At 34.0% G+C, this 18,666-nt stretch overlaps 2 protein-coding genes across 3 annotated transcripts in view; both read left to right on the top strand.

Annotated features, from left to right (window-relative positions):
• Positions 1–3,483, top strand: LOC117928129 (cucumisin-like). Of its 2 annotated transcripts, none has more exons than XM_034847992.1 (10): positions 1–130; positions 318–406; positions 498–589; positions 690–933; positions 1,039–1,552; positions 1,685–1,785; positions 1,897–2,115; positions 2,223–2,334; positions 2,560–2,773; positions 2,855–3,483. In XM_034847992.1, the coding sequence occupies exons 1-10, from the start codon at positions 5–7 to the stop codon at positions 3,379–3,381; spliced, it is 2,238 nt and encodes a 745-aa protein (XP_034703883.1). In that variant the 5' UTR covers positions 1–4; the 3' UTR covers positions 3,382–3,483. The 2 variants fall into 2 exon arrangements, with proteins under 2 accessions (XP_034703883.1, XP_034703882.1); XM_034847991.1 differs by having other exon boundaries at positions 495–589.
• A 3,133-nt stretch (positions 3,484–6,616) lies between these two features.
• Positions 6,617–18,666, top strand: part of LOC117928130 (cucumisin-like) — a 30,922-nt gene continuing 18,872 nt past the window's right edge. Inside the window, exon 1 of the mRNA XM_034847993.1 lies at positions 6,617–6,736. Coding sequence (XP_034703884.1) covers positions 6,629–6,736 — 108 coding nt within the window. The 5' untranslated portion in view covers positions 6,617–6,628. The remainder of the gene's footprint in view (positions 6,737–18,666) is intronic.

Genomic DNA, 18,666 nt, shown 5'->3' with positions numbered 1-18,666 from the left:
CAGAATGTGCATAGCTTACCTTCTAATGGCAAGAAAGAACTCTTTCCTCTGGCTTCTCCTTCTCAGTCTCATCTGTACTCTGGTCTGTACCCACAGTACTGCAGCAGCTTCGAAGGATGATGGTCGAAAGGCAATATACACCCATCTCTCTTTTGATTGTTCTTAATGGTCTGGTCATTCCATAAAGCATGAAGCATGGGCCATGGCCTACTAATTTTTACATGCATGGCAGAAAAATTAAGATTAATCTTGTGTTGACAATCATGGTTGAGTAGTGTTAATAAACTGGATTTGCACCAAACATATTGTGGATGCAGGAGTATATTGTGTACATGGGTGCCAAGCCTGCCGGAGATTTCTCGGCATCTGCCATTCACATCGACATGCTGCAGCAAGTCTTTGGCAGGTCAGTATCCATCTTAATTTTTTTTTCTAATTTATTTATTGCATATATATATATGGTGCCTAATGTTCCCCATGGAATGCCTTTGCAGCAGTAGGGCATCAAATTCTCTGGTCCGCAGTTACAAAAGGAGTTTCAATGGATTTGTAGCGAAGCTCACAGAGGAGGAAATGCAGCAAATGAAGGGTGGGTGGAATTCATCTTTCTGCAATTAATTGGATATTTCGGAAGTAACTCGGGCATTTTATATATGGCTAACAAATAAACTGTAACTTTGGAGTTTCAGGAATGGACGGGGTAGTCTCGATTTTTCCTAACGAAAAGAAACAGCTCCACACAACAAGGTCATGGGATTTCGTGGGGTTTCCCCAGCAAGTTAAAAGAACTAGTGTTGAAAGTGACATAATAATAGGAGTGTTAGACAGTGGAATATGGCCAGAATCTGACAGCTTCGATGATGAAGGATTTGGTCCACCGCCTAGCAAATGGATAGGGACTTGCCAAGGCTTTTCCAATTTTACTTGCAACAAGTAAATCTTAAGGACAGAGTCTTTAAATACCCTACTATAATTAAAAGCTCTAAAAGTCGAAAGACTATATATCCTTAACAAAAGTTTCAATTAATGTTATTGCAGTAAAATTATTGGAGCCAAGTACTATCGGAGCAATGGACAATTTAGGCAAGAAGATTTTCAATCCCCAAGAGATTCAGAAGGCCACGGGACACACACTGCATCCACTGCAGCTGGGGGCCTAGTTAGCATGGCAAGTCTCATGGGCTTTGGCTTAGGGACTGCTCGGGGCGGGGTTCCATCAGCTCGGATAGCTGTGTATAAGATATGTTGGTCTGATGGCTGTTTTGATGCTGATATTCTCGCAGCATTTGATGATGCAATTGCTGATGGGGTTGATATAATCTCCATTTCAGTAGGGGGTAAAACTCCCCGAAAATATTTTGAAGATCCAATTGCCATTGGAGCTTTTCACGCAATGAAAAAACGGATACTAACATCAGCTTCTGCTGGTAACGATGGACCTGTTCTTGCTTCCATCACAAATTTCTCGCCTTGGTCTCTTTCCGTGGCTGCTAGCACCATAGACCGGGATTTCTTCACCAAGGTGCAACTAGGCGACAGTAAGGTTTTTGAGGTGAGTAAGCTTCATGGCAGTTCATTTGCTTACACTTCGAACTAATAACCATCACAGACAATTTTTTCATTAATTAAAGTTCCAACTATGTTGATCTGATTTTTGGAGGTTATATCATTGCCCTTTGTGTAGGGAGTTTCAATAAACACATTTGAGCTCAATGACATGTATCCTTTGATTTATGGTGGAGATGCCCCGAATACTGCAGCAGGTTTTAGTGGGAACAGATCTAGGTACTTATTAAAGATCAAAGAAATAGAATTAATGGAAAATGAAAGTTGTTAGATTTCATGATTTTTGAAGAGTGTATTTTTGATTACTAGACGTTGACTATTGAAATGCAGGTTTTGCTTTCCAAGCACATTGAACCCAAATTTAGTTAAAGGTAAAATTGTCCTTTGTGATATCAAGACCAATGGGACTGGCGCATTATTGGCGGGTGCTGTTGGGGCTCTGATGGCAGATACACTCCCCAAAGATTCCAGCCGCAGTTTTCCCTTGCCTGCATCTCACCTTAGCGCACGAGATGGAAGCAGTATTGCCAACTACATCAACTCAACAAGGTATCAATTAACACATCTTTCTTACTTTTATTTGGAGGTGAATGTAAATTATATAAGTGATATGCTTTATGCTTTGTACGGCACTCGGTCTTATTACATTAAAACAGTAACCCAACTGCATCAATATTCAAGAGTACTGAGGTTAGTGACGCATTGGCCCCATACGTAGTCTCCTTCTCATCAAGGGGTCCAAACCCAGCTTCATTCGACCTTCTCAAGGTAACTTACGCTTTTATTCTCCATTTTCTTCTCATTTATTCTGCAGCCTTTTCATCTCTGATCCTACTTCTATAATTTTTATTTGCGAAAGCATAAGTGTTTTTCTTAATCTATGTTACGAACAATAATACATATTTCATGTGAAAACACCTCTGTTTCCTTGGTTCATAAACACTTGCTAGAGGTTTGACATTCATCGTGACTTTGTCATCTTGCTGCATGTAGCCTGACATAGCAGCCCCAGGAGTCCGCATTCTAGCTGCCTGGCCACCAATTGCTCCAGTTTCTGGAGTAAAAGGTGATAATCGAGAAGTGCTATACAATATAATTTCCGGGACGTCAATGTCCTGCCCACATGCTTCCGGGGCAGCTGCCTACATCAAGTCATTTAACCCCACCTGGTCTCCTGCTGCCATTAAGTCTGCTCTTATGACTACTGGTAATGTCTAATTTGGTTCCTAGCCTTTAAAATTATGAAAGGGTTGATAATAATGGATCTCTATCCTTTGTGTGTTTGTAGCTACTCCCATGAGTGCTAAAAATAATCCGGAAGCCGAATTTGCATATGGTGCGGGCAATATAGATCCTGTAAAGGCTATAGATCCTGGTCTGGTATATGACGCCGATGAGATTGACTATGTAAAATTTTTGTGTGGGCAAGGTTATAGTACTCAGGCTCTACGGCTTGTCACCGGGGATAATAGTGTGTGTTCTGCAGCTACAAATGGAACCGTCAGGAATCTAAATTACCCGTCCTTTGCTCTTTCCAGCCTCACCAAGGAATCCATCACTGGCATGTTCAATAGGACTGTCACAAACGTTGGATCATCGGTGTCTACGTATAAAGCAACTGTTATAGGTGCTCCAGAGGGACTCGATATCCAAGTTGAACCAAGCATTTTATCATTCACATCCCTCATGCAGAAGCTATCCTTTGTGTTGAAGGTTGAAGGAAAGGTAGGTGACAACATAGTCTCTGCTTCTTTGGTGTGGGATGATGGTGTACATCAAGTGAGGACCCCCATTGTTGTATTAGCCCTCACCTAAAATTCCAGAATCCTGGTGTTCTTGTGGTACTATCTATAAGATTGAAATAAATGATGCGGCAAGCACAACATTTTATCTAATTTAAGATCTTCAATCTTATTTAGCTGTTTTCCCTGTATCTTAGGAATTTTAGCTTTCCACTATCTTTATAGGGGACTTTTTAAAAATCTATCCAATTGTGACCTTGGGCTTTTCTTAATATCCACACACAAGAAGGCATTTGAGTTTTAGATAAGGAGAATGAGAGCATGGACGGACACAACATCGGATCAACCCATTTAAGTTTCTCACTTGAAAGAGATTCTTGAGTTCAAAACTCTCAAACTCTCCGCCATGACTCCCTCACACGGAAAATGGGTGTAAACAGTATGGATTCATGTTTAGTCCAATGGCTCATATTAACATTAAAATGGAAAAAAAAAAAAGAAAAAAAAGTGAAAGAAATGTCATCTTTAGATAACAATTGATCAATCACTTTTGAGCCTAATCGAACACAACTTGAACCAATTGGTTTAAAGTTTGACACGCCTAAGATTTCAATGAATTGAAATTTCTAACACCTGAAAACACTCACAAGAACGATTTTTACCATCTTTCAATTAATAATATACTCGAGTATATTATCATAATTGCTAGACTGGGAAAACTAATAATATACCAATAATTGTCATCAAAAGCTAGCATGATATTTGATGAATTTATTTTTATTAATTAGTTATTATATATTATTATTTTGTTTTTAAGATATCCGTAATTAATTAAAATTAATAAATATAAATGGATGAAATAGTGAAAAAAAAATTGAAATTAAAAAGATTTTGATAAAAGCTACATATTTTAAAAAATGAAAAAAAAAAGTGAAGGTATTATGGAGAAGGAATTTTATTTTATTTTATTTTTTATTTTTAATATGGACCCATTTTTGGCTCAATTGGAATCCATGGAAACAAATTAAACCAATACTATGTTATAATAAATTCCCATTGTGCCAAATTAGAACATTTTACTTGAATTCGGGCGGCAAAGATGAATCACCTGTAGCAGAGATCCAAATATATAAATTATAAATTTAAAACTTTTTTTATATAAAAATTAAATAATTTAAAAATATATACGTTTTTATTTCATCTTAATTATATTTAATTTATTATTATTTTTTATAGGGTATATTTGGTTCTTGAATAATTGAAAGAAAATTTATAAGAGAAAGTAAATAAAGAATAAAAGTTAAACTCAATGAAAATTAGAATTAAAATTAATAAATTATTTTATTTGTTTCTTTAAATTTATTTTATTTATCTGTTTTTATTACATTAAAATTAAATTATTATTATTATTATTATTATTATTATTATTTTGTATTTTTCATTGTGAAACCAAATATGAAAAAATTATCTTTTTAAATATATATATATATATATTTTAATACGAACCAAATATAATGTTAATGAAATTAAACGTGATTTCATTTTCAATATTCTTGGACAATTAAGTATAATGTAAAGAGATTTTTGCTTTCATGCACAATTTGAAGCTAGTCGTCTCCTTTCACCCCATGATTGGCATTGGACTCCACTTGAGTACCCCACCATTCCTGCACCCTATCCATATCGTGACCACTTTCGTAGAAATCGACAGGCTAAGCTCCACTTTTTAAAAAGAAAGGGCATTTCATGGAAAAAGATATTTTATTTAATATATAAAAGAATTATTTTATACATAACACATACCTTTGGATGCTAAAGAAATTTTATGTTGGAAACATGTTTTAGTGGTAATCAAAGACACAAAAAATGCACGATTTATGGGAAAATATAAAATTTATTTAAATAATTGGAGGGAGAAAAAAAAAATGAAAAAAATGAAAAATATTTGAGAAAAAAAGTTGGTAATAATATCTTAAAAAGAAATTAAAAAGAATTAATAATGGAATGAAGTTCTAAAGATGAAGTTTAATATAATAATGATAAATGCTTTGACACACATTCTCTGCCTTTGTATAATCTTTGAGTTTTATACATGACTTCAACCATATTATTTCTTAAAAGAAGCTATAATAATAATAAAAAAGATTGAATTATTGAAAGAAATGTAAAGTAAAAGTTGATGAATATATCTTTTAATAAAAAAACACAGCCTTTGGTATTATCGAGGATTGGTGAGTCCTTTTGATTGATTAGTGTATTGATCTTTATTCCTTTATTTTTTTAAATATAAAGAGTAATTCCCTATTTTCAAAGGTTGTGTGGATGAATATGTAATTTCAGCATATAAAAATTTTAATATTAAGAAAAAATTAATATAAATGATTAAGTATAATTTTTTTAAGAAAAAATATATTTATATTTTATATTATATAAATAAAAAAATTAAAAATTTTAACAAAACAAAATATTACAACTACATAGAATCGTAATCAATTGTCGTTGGACTGACACAATCTTCTCATCTTTTCTCTAACACGCGAGTCACGGGCCTAAGAACTTAAAAGAGAGACATTACATAAAGCACATTTCTTAATTTAATATTTGATATCCTAAAAAAATTTAAAAAGTAAAAAAAAAAATATAATTTTATGTTTTCAACTCATTTTATTTTATTTTTATTTATATAAAAGTTAAATAATTTTAAAATATATAAGTTTATAATTCATCATAATCATATTTAATTTTTTATTTTTTTATAAAGAAATTAAAGATGAATTTTTTTTTCTATATCTGGGAGACACAAAACTGCACCATTCATGGAAATAATATAAAATATATTTTAAAAAAATTATTGGATGATAGTTGATTTTGGAAATTGAAGAGCATTAATAATGGAACGGAATTCTAAAAATGAAGTCTACTGTAATTATTGATGCTTTGGTACTTTCTCACTTTGTATAATCTTTGCGCTTTATCCATGACTTTAACAAAATTCTTTCTTAAAGGAAGTTATAATAATAATAATAATAATAATAATAATAATAAAAAGATTGAATTATTGAAAGAGATGTAAAGTAGATGTTGATGTGCATATCTTTCAATAAGAAAAACAGCCTTTGGTATATGGGGGATGACTGGTGAGTCCTTTCGATTCCTCCGTGCATTGCTCTTTATTCCTTTTATCTTTTTAAATACAAATGATTGGAAATGTCCTGGAAGGTGTAACATTAGATTAAGAGAGAGAGAGGGGATTGGAAGGCTCCAGTATATATATGTATACATGTCCAAACACCACGAAGCGCATAGCTTACCATCATCTAATGGCAAGACAAAAAAACTCTTCTCTGTGGTTTCTCCTTCTCAGTCTCATCTGCAGTCTTCTCAGCACCCACAGTACTGCAGCAGCTTCCGAGGATGATGTTCGAAAGGCAATAAATGTCACGCCCCAAGACCCACTCTAAAAGTATGACGGTCATTTTACACTTCAAACCCGAAGACTTACAATGTAATCTGACTCAAACAATTATCTTGTAATTGGAAGTTACCAATTACCAAATACCTGTTCAAAGTAGCGGAACAAAATCTAAAATCCTCAAAATTCAATTTCAAAACTAAAACATCCACTATCCAAAATCCATTATCCAAATATTTGCAAATTTAAACAATTCAAGTACTAAAACAAATTTCAAAATCTCCAAAACTCAACTTTGAACTAACATAAAATTTAAAGGATCAATATCCAAATAACTTCCAAATACCAAAAGATCCAAATGAACATAACTAACAGTTAAACAAAATCTAACATAAAATCTTAAGTCAAATCCTAATGATAACCATTCCTCAGCCTAGCCATCACTCCTCACCCGAACTAAGGGTACCTGAAAAGTAGTCAACAAATAGGAATGAGCTCACAGCCTAATAAGGAACATTAATGCAGTCCATGGATCAAATATTTCAAATTCACTTGCAAAATAGGAGATATTGTAATCAATCATTTTCATAAACCTATGAGTTAAGGTTTTTTTTTTTTTTTTTTTGCCAATACATTCAAAATTTCTAACTATATGCATTTATTTCTGATTCAAACATTTTCATATCAAATTCAGTCAAAACATTCCAATAATTTATTTACTATGGTCATCAAACATCAAAGGGTGCCCAGTTAGGTGAGACTTTTCAAATGAGTGGCTAGCCTCAAATTGTTCCTTTAAGGTGGACGGAACCAAACACTACTAGTACTAGTAACCTCTAACCGAAACCCCTAGAGGTTGGGGTTCAAATCAATTACATTCCCTACTAAGAAATGTAAAGGTCAACTATTATATCCCATTGACAAGGGCCAAAAGTCAAAAGTCAACTATTATATCTCGTTGACAAGGGTCAAACAAACCAGAGTCAAATATTTATTTCATTTATTCAAATTTACAACATATAATATCTCCACATCTATTTGTCAAAAACAAAATATAAAATTCTAACATACTTTTCATGCAAAACAGGTTTGATCCATGCATAAAACGGAATATAACTGATTACTACCCAAAAGTGCCATTTTACACCTTTAAGTCATATTGTTTTAAGCACTTTTGTGTAGTAATTCTTCACCTTTATTCCAATTGGCATGTTAAGGACCTAGCAATGACTTCTAATCATATTTGTGGCTAGTTTTAGTGTTTTGACATCTTTTTGGATCATTAAGACAAGCCAACCAAAGAAGAAAAGCAAAGAGAAGCAAAGAAAATCAAAAGAGAAGCAAGGAGGAAATCTGAGGACAGCAGCTGCAGTGTTCTTTGGCACTTTTGGAGCACTTCCCGAAGTCCATTTTTTACATGCTATATACCGTTTCAAAGCTCAAGAAGTCAAGAATCCAACGCTTCAAACCGTGCACGATTTGGAGCTGAAACAAGGAAGTTATGACCTTCAGAAGAAAACTGCTCCAGGTGTGCGAAAATTTCGCACACCTTCTGAATGGTGTGCGAATTTCGCACACCTCCTTTAATTTCGCACACCCCTTGCGTGGTGCGAAATCTCCTCTGTTTTTGCCGACTCCACTTTAGATATTTTCTTAAGTTTCTTTTGATGTAATTTCCTTTCTTCTCCTTGTATCAAGCCAATGAAAAGCTTTGCTTTTGTAAAAACTATATAAGGGGTGGAAATCACCTCTTGAAGACATGGAACCCGAGTGTTAAGCTGAACACTTAGCAATATACATAGCACTCTTATTTTCTATTTTCTCGTTACTATTTTCTCTTTCTTGGAAGCCAAACAACCTCTGAGGATGTTTTCTCAGAGGATGAGAGGCTAAACTCTTGGTTTCTTGGAGTGAAGGAAGCTAGGTGAAAAGTCCAGATGAAAAGGTGGAAAATGCTCGTGCATTAAATTCAGGTAGTTGAAGTTCATAAATGGCTTTTTAATCTAAAGTTTTGCTTTAAATCCCTTAGAATCACTTTGAATGGCCAATACATGGTAAGCTTCAGGTCTTTATGGATGCTTATTGCTAGATCCATATTAGTCCATTAGTTATCATGTACGAGCCATTGGAAAGTGGTTCAAGGTGAAGACCTATATAGTGTCTAAAGCCATTAATGGACCTTGACTACCATTTCTATTGATTTTTATGGATTAAATCTTCATTGTTAAACCTACACCGGTTCGGGAAATAACTATAGGTTAAATCCCCAATGCGAGGAGAAAAATCCGGAATTTTCCACTTTGCATTCTAAACTTGATCCTAGCAATCCTTAGCTCCGAGAAACTTTCTTTCTTCCATTTTTAATTAGTTTATGTTAATTTAGGTTCAAATACTTTCAAAACAAATTTTATTTTCTTTTTAAGCTTTAAGTTTTTGATAAAGGAAATCATTAAATTTAATTTCTAATCATGAGTATATCACTGGTAGAATGAAAACCCATCCCAGAGTTCGACCCTAGAGCCACTATACTATAGTAGCTTTGCTACACTAGTATGAGGTCATAGGTTTTATAAATGTTTTTGATTAAATGACCCGACTGGGTATTCATGCGAATCAATAACTTAAACGTTTTCAAATACTGTATATATATATATATATATATATATATATATATATAAATTATTTCAAAAAAAATTTAACAACTGCATTAATTTCCCTTACCTCAAAAGAAGTCTTCAAAAACTTTGAAGAGAAAATAATCCTAAAAATCTACTCTTCACCTAACAAAATATAAGAGGAAAAAACTATTACTATTTATCTATAATTTAACTAATATTCCTTATTTAAATAAAGTAATAAATTCCTAATTTGTTTCTAATAACACAAAGCCCTGCCATTATTAAATAATACAGTACTCAGTACTCAAGTACCCATCAAAGTCTAACAATACGGAGTCCTGCTACTATTGAATATTACATACCTAAGTATCCATCAAAGTCTAATAATAGAGTATGTGAAAATCCACCAACTAGATTTCAACCATGAAATCCTTACAAAAAAAAGTGGATGCACAATTCCCACACGCATGCAACCAGTGCACACGCGTTTTTTTTTTTTGTTAAAAAAAAAAAACTTAAGATCTCCCAAATTCCAACAATAAATCAAAGTCTTAAATTTTCACTATTTGATATTAAAACGAATTAAAAAAAATAATAAACTAACCCTAATCTAAATCGAAATCTTCATAGGAATTTTTTTTTTTCTAAAACAACTTAAGATCTCCCCAATTCCAACAATAAATCAAAATCTTAAATTTTCACTATTTGATATTAAAACGAATAAAAAAAAAAAAACTAACCCTAATCTAGATTTGGGTTTTCCAAAAAATATCTAATGTGCTTAAAAATTAACTAATGAATATAAAATATTAATGTAGGGATTAGAATCTTACCTATAGAGATATGTTCTTCAAACCCTGAAATCTGACTTCAATCTTATGTTCTCAGGAACTCTTAGCGAACAGGAATGTGATTAAGAAAAGAACAAGAAGAACAAAATTCTAATTTATACCTAAGGTATTTATTCGTAAAATTACCTTTCCACCCATCTTCCTTTTTATTAAATTAATTAATTAATTAATTAAATTATTAAATTAATAATTTCCTAAATTACCCCTAAAAATAAAAACTTGGGCGTTACATCCTCCACTCCTTAACAAAAGTTTAGTTCTCTAAACTTGACATACCCGAGTCTTGAAATAATTGAGGATGCTTTTCTCTCATCTCTTCTTCTAACTCCCAAGTGGCCTCTCGGATACTATGATTGCTCCACTGGACCTTTACCAACTTGACAACAACATGTCGTAGTACCTTATCCATCACATCCACAATTTGAACGGGTACCTCTTCATAGGTCAAGGCCTCAGAAATTTGAATAGGCTCCAACTCCACAACATGAGAGAGATCATAAATATATTTCCTCAAGGTCGAAACATGGAATACATTATGAATCTTAGATAGACTTGGGGGCAAGGCCACTTTATAAGCCAAAGTGCTTACTCTTTCTAATACCTCAAATGGTCCCACAAAACGAGGACTGAGTTTCCTTTTTCTTCCAAATCTCATTATAGACTTCATAGGTGAAACTTTCAAGAAAACATGATCACCCACCTCAAACTCCAAATCTCGTTTGTGATTATCAGCATAACTCTTCTGTCTACTTTGTGCTGCTTTCAATATTTCCTTAATTAAAAAGACCTTTTCAACAGTCAACTGCACAAGTTCAGGCCCCAAAAGTTTCTTCTTTCCAACATCATCCCAACAAATAGGAGATCGACATCTCCTACCATACAATGCCTCAAAAGGTGTCATCCCAATGCTAGCTTGAAATCTATTATTATAGGCAAACTCCACTAGGGGTAAATAATCATCCCAATTACCTTTTAGGTCCAAAGCACAAGCTCTCAACAAATCTTCCAAGACCTTAATTACCCTCTCTGATTGACCATCAGTCTGCGGATGAAAAACAGTACTAAAACTCAACTTAGTACCTAATGCTTTCTGTAAACTATGCCAAAATCTGGAAGTGAAACGAAGATCTCTGTCAGATACTATAGAAATGGGTACACCATGCATTCTCATAATCTCCTTAATATAAAGAGAAGCCAAACGATCCATAGAAAAATTAACTTGCATAGGCAGAAAATGAGCAGACTTTGTCAATCGATCAACAATCACCCAAATTGCATTATTGCTCCCTAAGGTCCTTGGTAACCCAGTCACAAAATCCATAGTAATATGTTCCCATTTCCACTCGGGAATAGAAAGTGGTTGCAAAAACCTTGCTGGTCGTTGATGCTCAGCTTTCACTTGTTGACACACCAAACATTGAGCCACAAATTGTGCAATATCTCGCTTCATACCTGACCACCAATAGTTCTGTCTCAAATCTTTGTACATCTTTGTCCTTCCTGGGTGGATCGTAAGCCTAGAACAATGAGCTTCCTCCAAAAGCTCTCTCCTTAGGTCTCCATCATTTGGGACACAATGTCTAGTCCTAAACCTCAAAATCCCATCATCTGATAAAACAAAGTCAGACTTACTGCCCTTTTTAACCTCTTCTATAAGTTGCACTAAATTCAAATCATTCTTTTGTAGGGCCTTAATTCTCCCAACTAAGTCTAGTTGCACTCTAAAGTTCGTCACATTAGCTCTCGAGTCCAAAACTCTCATATGGACTTGCAAACTCCTCAAATATCCCAATAATTGCCTCTGACAACCTCTAATAGCTGCTAAGGAACCAATAGATTTCCTGCTTAAGGCGTCAGCTACAACATTCGCTTTCCCTGGGTGATATTGAATAATGCAGTCATAGTCTTTAAGTAGTTCAATCCATCTCCTCTGTCTCATGTTCAACTCCTTTTGGGAAAATAAATACTTCAAGCTCTTATGATCTGTGAATATCTCACAAGTTTCACTAAAAAGAAAATGTCTCCAGATCTTAAGTGCAAAAACCACTATAGCTAATTCCAAATCATGAGTTCATAAGGCTTCAACTGCCTAGAAGCATAAGCTACAACTTTCCCATGTTGCATAAGAACATAACCCGAACCCTAATGAGAGGCATCACTATACACCACAAACCCTCTCGAACCTTAAGGGATAGTCAAAATAAGAGTTGTCACCAATCTGTTCTTTAACTCTTGGAAACTATGTTCACAATCATCAGACCACTCAAACTTAATCCCTTTCTGAGTCAAACTAGTTAGAGGTAAGGCAATCTTAGAGAACCCCTCAATAAACTGCCTATAATAACCAGCCAGTTCCAAGAAACTTCAAATCTCGGTCACAATAGTAGGTCTCCTCCAATTTGACACAGCATCTACTTTTCCAGGATCAACTGAGATGTCATCTTTGGTCACCGCATGCCCAAGGAAAGAAACTCTGTCTAACCAAAACTCACATTTTTTTAGTTTAGCATACAATCGCTTATCTCTAAGAGTCTGTAATACAATACTCAAATGGCACTCATGCTCCTCCCTACTCTTTGAGTACACCAAAATATCATCTATAAAACCTACCACAAACTGATCTAGATAGGGCTTGAATACCCTATTCATTAAGTCCATAAAAGCAGCAGGTGCATTAGTCAAACCAAAAGGCATAACCAAAAACTCATAATGCCCATATGTAGTCCGAAAAACAGTCTTAGGTACATCTTCACCTCTAGTCCTTAACTGATGATAACCAGACCGAAGATCAATCTTAGAGAACACATAAGCACCTTGAAGCTGATCAAACAAATCATCAATCTGAGGAAGGGGATACCTGTTCCTCACCGTCACCTTATTCAACTCTCTATAATCAATGCAGGGTCTCATAGATCCATCATTTTTCTTTACAAATAAAACAGGAGCTCCCCAAGGTGAAACACTAGGCCTAATGAAGCCCTTATCTAACAACTCCTGGAGTTGAATCTTCAACTCCTTAAGCTCCATAGGTGCTATCCTATAAGGGGCCTTAGAGATAGGAGCTATCCCTGGTGCCAAATCAATGGTGAGCTCCACATTCCTCTCTGGTGGCAAGCTAAGTAGATCATCTGGAAAGACATTAGGATAGTCCCTTACAATGGGTATGTCTTCCAACTTTAAATCATTTTCCTCATTCACAACATAAGCTAAAAAGCCTTGACAACCTTTCCTGAGCAAAGAACTAGCTCGCAAGACTGAGATCACACGCAGTGGTTTGTCCACATGCTTCCCCTCAAAACTAAAATTAGGCTGACCAGGAATGCTAAAAGTCACTATTTTCCCAAAACAATCAACAGAAGCATGATAAGAAGCTAACCAATCCATCCCCAAAATCACATCAAAATCTTGAAGGTCCAGAAGTACTAAGTCAACTATCATCTCTCTATACCCAATCATCACACAACAATCTCTAATTATTTTATTAACCACAACAGAATCTCTCAAAGGAGTAGCAACAAATAAATCAAAGTCCATATTATCAATCGGCATACCCAACAAACCAGCAAAAGATATGGAAACAAAAGAGTGTGTTGATACAGGATCAAATAAGGCTTTAGCAAATAAGGTGTGAATTTGAAGAGTACCTGTCACTACATCAGACGTAGCCTGAGCATCTCTATGAGTCATAGCAAATACCCGTCCTTGAGCCTTGGGCTTCTATCAATCCTCTTTATTCTCTTCTTTAGGCTTCCCAAATACAAACTTCCTACTCTCTGGACAATCCCGAACCATATGTCATTGTTTTCCACAACCAAAGCAAGCTCCTGTCTCTCTATAGCATGGCCTACCCACATGCTTCTTGCCATAAGTAGGACAAATCTCATCTAAATTTTGTGCCGCTTTTCCTTTATTCTGATTTCTACTTGGAGCAGACATTTTCTGTGCTTGGTTACCATGAGCACCATCATTTCTATTCCTCTTCCTTTGTTGTTCCTTATATTGGTGAAGCTTTTCATTATCCTTCTCTGCAATAAGGGCTCTGTCTACCACCTCTGAATAAACACTAAGTTTCAGAATTGATATCTTATTCTTTAGATAAGACTTCAGTCCATCCTGAAACTTTACTGCTTTTTCCTCCTCTGTAGCAATCAACTGTGGGGCAAAACGTGATAGTTCGGTAAACTTAGCCTTATACTGGGCCATAGTCAAATTCCCCTGTTCCAAACGGACAAACTCTCCCACTTTTTGTTGTCGAACACTGTCAGGAAAGTACTTCTTATAAAAAGCCTAAACTGACTCCAAACAATAGGCCCCCTATCCTCCAAAAGCCTCTTAGTCATGCGCCACCAATGGTCTGTCTCTTTGTCTAGCATAAATGCTGCATATGAGACTTTTGCTCCTCAGAACAATCAATGACATCAAAGAATTTCTCTATCTTCATAATCCAAACCTCTGCCTCTGTTGGATCTGAAGTACCAGAAAAGTAAGGGGGACCTAACTTCTTAAAGTTGTCAAAGGAGCTACCCCTAGTAGATGAGGATTGTCCTTGACCATTACTTCCAGTAGCTCTAGCTTGACGCTCAACCAAGCCAGCCAAAGTCCCTAAATATCTAGAAAGCCCTTCAGTACTCATAGGGAGCAAAGCCTCAGGTGGAGGAGGTATATCATCATTAGCCTGACTGTTTTGGGAAGGTGCAAGTCTTCTTGGTGGCATGGTGTCTTATAAAGCAACATGTATAACTAAATTAGTCACTAAGAAGTCAAATAAGCAAATCAGAATTGTAAGGAATAAAAGGAATTAGACTAGATGAAGTTGAAACTTAAACTAATACGTCACTCATCTATTCCCAAAGGTAAACTAAATAAGTTCCCATCAAGATCACAACCTAGTGCTCTGATAGCACTCTGTCACGCCCCAAGACCCACTCCAAGGGCGTGATGGTCATTTCACACTTCAAACCCGAAGGCTTATAGTGTAACCTGACCCAAACAATTATCTTGTAATCGGAAGTTATCAATTACCAAATACCTGTTTAGAGTAGCGGAATAAAATCTAAAATCCTCAAAATTCAATTTCAAAACTAAAACATCCACTATCCAAAATCCATTGTCCAAATATTTGCAAACTTAAACAATTCAAGTACTAAAACAAATTTCAAAATCTCCAAAACTCAACTTTGAACTAACATAAAATTTAAAGGATCAATATCCAAATAGCTTCCAAATACCAAAAGATCCAAATGAACATAACTAACAGTTAAACAAAATCTAACATAAAATTCTAAGTCAAATCCTAATGATGACAATTCCTCAGCCTAGCCATCACTCCTCACCCGAACTAAGGGTACCTGAAAAGTAGTCAACAAATAGGAATGAGCTCACAACCCAATAAGGAACATTAATACAGTCCATGAATCAAATATTTCAAATTCACTTGCAAAATAGGAGATATTGTAATAAATCATTTTCATAAACCTATGAGTTAAGTTTTTTTTTTTTGCCAATACATTCAAAATTTCTAACTATATGCATTTATTTCTGATTCAAACATTTTCATATCAAATTCAGTCAAAACATTCCAATAATTTATTTACTATGGTCATCAAATATCAAAGGGTGCCCAGTTAGGTGGGACTTTTCAAATGGGTGGCTAGCATCAAATTGTTCCTTTAAGGTGGACGGAACCAAACACTACTAGTACTAGTAACCTCTAATCGAAACCCCTAGAGGTTAGGGTTCAAATCATTTACATTCCCCACCAAGAAATGTAAAGGTCAACTATTATATCGCATTGACAAGGGCCAAAAGTCAAAAGTCAACTATTATATCTCGTTGACAAGGGTCAAACAAACCAGAGTCAAATATTTATTTCATTTATTCAAATTTACAACATATAATATCTCCACATCTATTTGTCAAAAACAAAATATAAAATTCTAACATACTTTTCATGCAAAATAGGTTTGATCCATGCATAAAACGGAATATAACTTAAACGTTTTCAAATACTGTATATATATATATATATAAATTATTTCAAAAAAAATTTAACAACTGCATTAATTTCCCTTATCTCAAAAGAAGTCTTCAAAAACTTTGAAGAGAAAATAATCCTGAAAATCTACTCTTCACCTAACAAAATATAAGAGGAAAAAACTATTACTATTTATTTATAATTTAACTAATCTATTCCTTATTTAACTAAAGTAATAAATTTCCAATTTGTTTCTAATAACACAAAGCCCTGCCATTATTAAATAATACAGTACTCAGTACTCAAGTACCCATCAAAGTTTAACAATACGGAGTCCTGCTACTTTTTGCTCTCCCTAGGCACTATTCTCCGGAGTCTACTGCACCTTTATCCCTCTTACTTGGCTCTTGGTTTTTTTTTTCCTCTTTTGCCCCCAACAACCCACTTTTCTCTCTTCATGACACTTTAAAAAATGGGATAATCGTGATACCATACACTACCAATATAAAAAATATAGTTTTTATAACTTTACTTTTACTTCTTCAATTTTAACATAAAATGAAAAAAAAATACATGCTCCCAGTAATGTTTATGAATTTGTTCCAATCACCTTTTTTATTTATTTTTTATTTCTCTCACATAAACTCCCTAACACATCTCACCTCTTGCCAATTTTCGACATTTTACCTTTTTTTTATTCTTTTTTCTTCCCACGTTTCTACATTTTACCTTTTTCTTTTATCATTTTTTCTTCACTCTTACCACCATATCCTATATTTCTATCTCTCATTTGACATTTAATTTCTTTTAAATATGTTAATGTATTATCTAATAAAAATTCTTTAATTTTAATTTTTTTTTTCACTCTCTAATCTCCCCATATTTATTGATTTTAATTATTTTTGGACATATTAACTTTAAAATGATAATATATAATAAATAGTTAATATAAAAAATTAAATAAACACATAAATATATAATTGACAAAAATGAAAATATTATCCCATAAATAATATACTTAATGATTTTAAATATTAATTATAGTAATGCATTTGATAAATCAAGGTTTAAATTTAAAAATTATATTTTATTATTTAGATGTTTATGATATAACATTGTTTATATTAATGCTAAATAAAAGATAATTTATTTTGTAAATCCTATCACACGTAAAAGTAAAAATATATTTGTAATACTATTTTATTATTTTTATTATTTTTTATATTTTAAATTTATAATATCAAAATCACAATAAGTGATGATCATTTTATATTTTTTTCTTATGGTTTTAACTTGATCGTGAATCTAATTTTTGTTTCAATAAAATCTTTAATTTTTAATTAAAATGAAATATAAAAGAAAATATATTTTTTCATAAAAAAAATGTAGTTAGCCTTTTATATTAATTTCATAAAAAATAGGTACATCCATAAGAAAAATAGGTGCATCCATTCCTAGGGGAACATGGACCCATATCTCCCTTATCATGGTCTATATATTCCTTTGGGGACCCTCGATAAGTGATTGGAGGTCTTTCCCCATCTTGAAACGAATGTTGAAATCCTAGGTACATCCTTAATAAAAATAGATACATCCAATCCTAGGGGAATCATAACCCTTATCTTTCTTCTCATGATCCATATATTCCTTTGGAGACTCTTAGCAAAGGATTGGAGGTCATTTTCCATCTTGGAACAAAGTTTGAATTCCTAGGTATAACCTTAAGAAAATTTGGTACATCTGATCCCCGGGTTACCGGGACCCCTATATCCCTTCCCATGGTCTATTTGATTTTTTTATTTTTTTATTTACCCTTAGGAAGTAGTTGCAAGTTGTTCCCCACACCAGAATAGGATTTAGAAGGCTAGATATATCTTTAAATAAATTTAGCACATTCTTAAGAAAATTTGGTATATCCTTAAGAAATTTTGGTACATCCAATCCTTGGGCTACTGAGATCCTTATTTCATTTCCTAGTGTCCCTTTGTTTCTTTTGGGATAATCGGGAAGTGATTGGAGGTTATTCCTTACCTCAAAACTGATTTTTGAAACCTAGGCACATCTTTAAGAAAATTTGGTATATCTGATCATTAGGCCACGGGGACCCCTTTATCCCTTCTCATGGTCCATTTGATTATGAGGACCCTAGGGAAGTCATTGAAAATTGTTTCCCATCTTGGAATGGACTTTGAAACCCTCGGTACATCCTTAAGAAATTTTGGTACATCTAATCATTGGGTTATCAAGACCTTGATCTCCTCTCCCAAGGTCCATTTGTTCTTTTAGGAATCATCGGGAAGTGATTGGAGGTTATTCCTCACCCAAAATGGATTTTTGAAACCAGGCACATCCCTAAGAAAATTTGGTATATCTGATCATCGTGCTACCGAGATCCCTATATCCATTCCCATGGTCCATTTGATCTTTTAGGGACCCTTAGGAAGTGATTGCAAGTCGTTCCCAACCTCAGAATGGGATTTGGAACCATAGGTACATCCTTAAG

This window comes from Vitis riparia, chromosome 13, assembly GCF_004353265.1.
Source record: "Vitis riparia cultivar Riparia Gloire de Montpellier isolate 1030 chromosome 13, EGFV_Vit.rip_1.0, whole genome shotgun sequence".
Classification (NCBI taxonomy): domain Eukaryota; kingdom Viridiplantae; phylum Streptophyta; class Magnoliopsida; order Vitales; family Vitaceae; genus Vitis; species Vitis riparia.
Note: the sequence above shows the minus strand (reverse complement) of the source record. Positions and strands in the feature narration are given on the sequence as shown.

Coding starts and splice junctions, on each gene's coding strand:
- LOC117928129 (XM_034847991.1), top strand. CDS start 5: ATGTGCATAGCTTACCTTCTAATGGCAAGAAAGAACTCTTTCCTCTGG. Junction 407..494: donor CTGCAGCAAGTCTTTGGCAG/GTCAGTATCCAT, acceptor ATGCCTTTGCAG/CAGTAGGGCATCAAATTCTC. Junction 1,553..1,684: donor GCGACAGTAAGGTTTTTGAG/GTGAGTAAGCTT, acceptor CCCTTTGTGTAG/GGAGTTTCAATAAACACATT.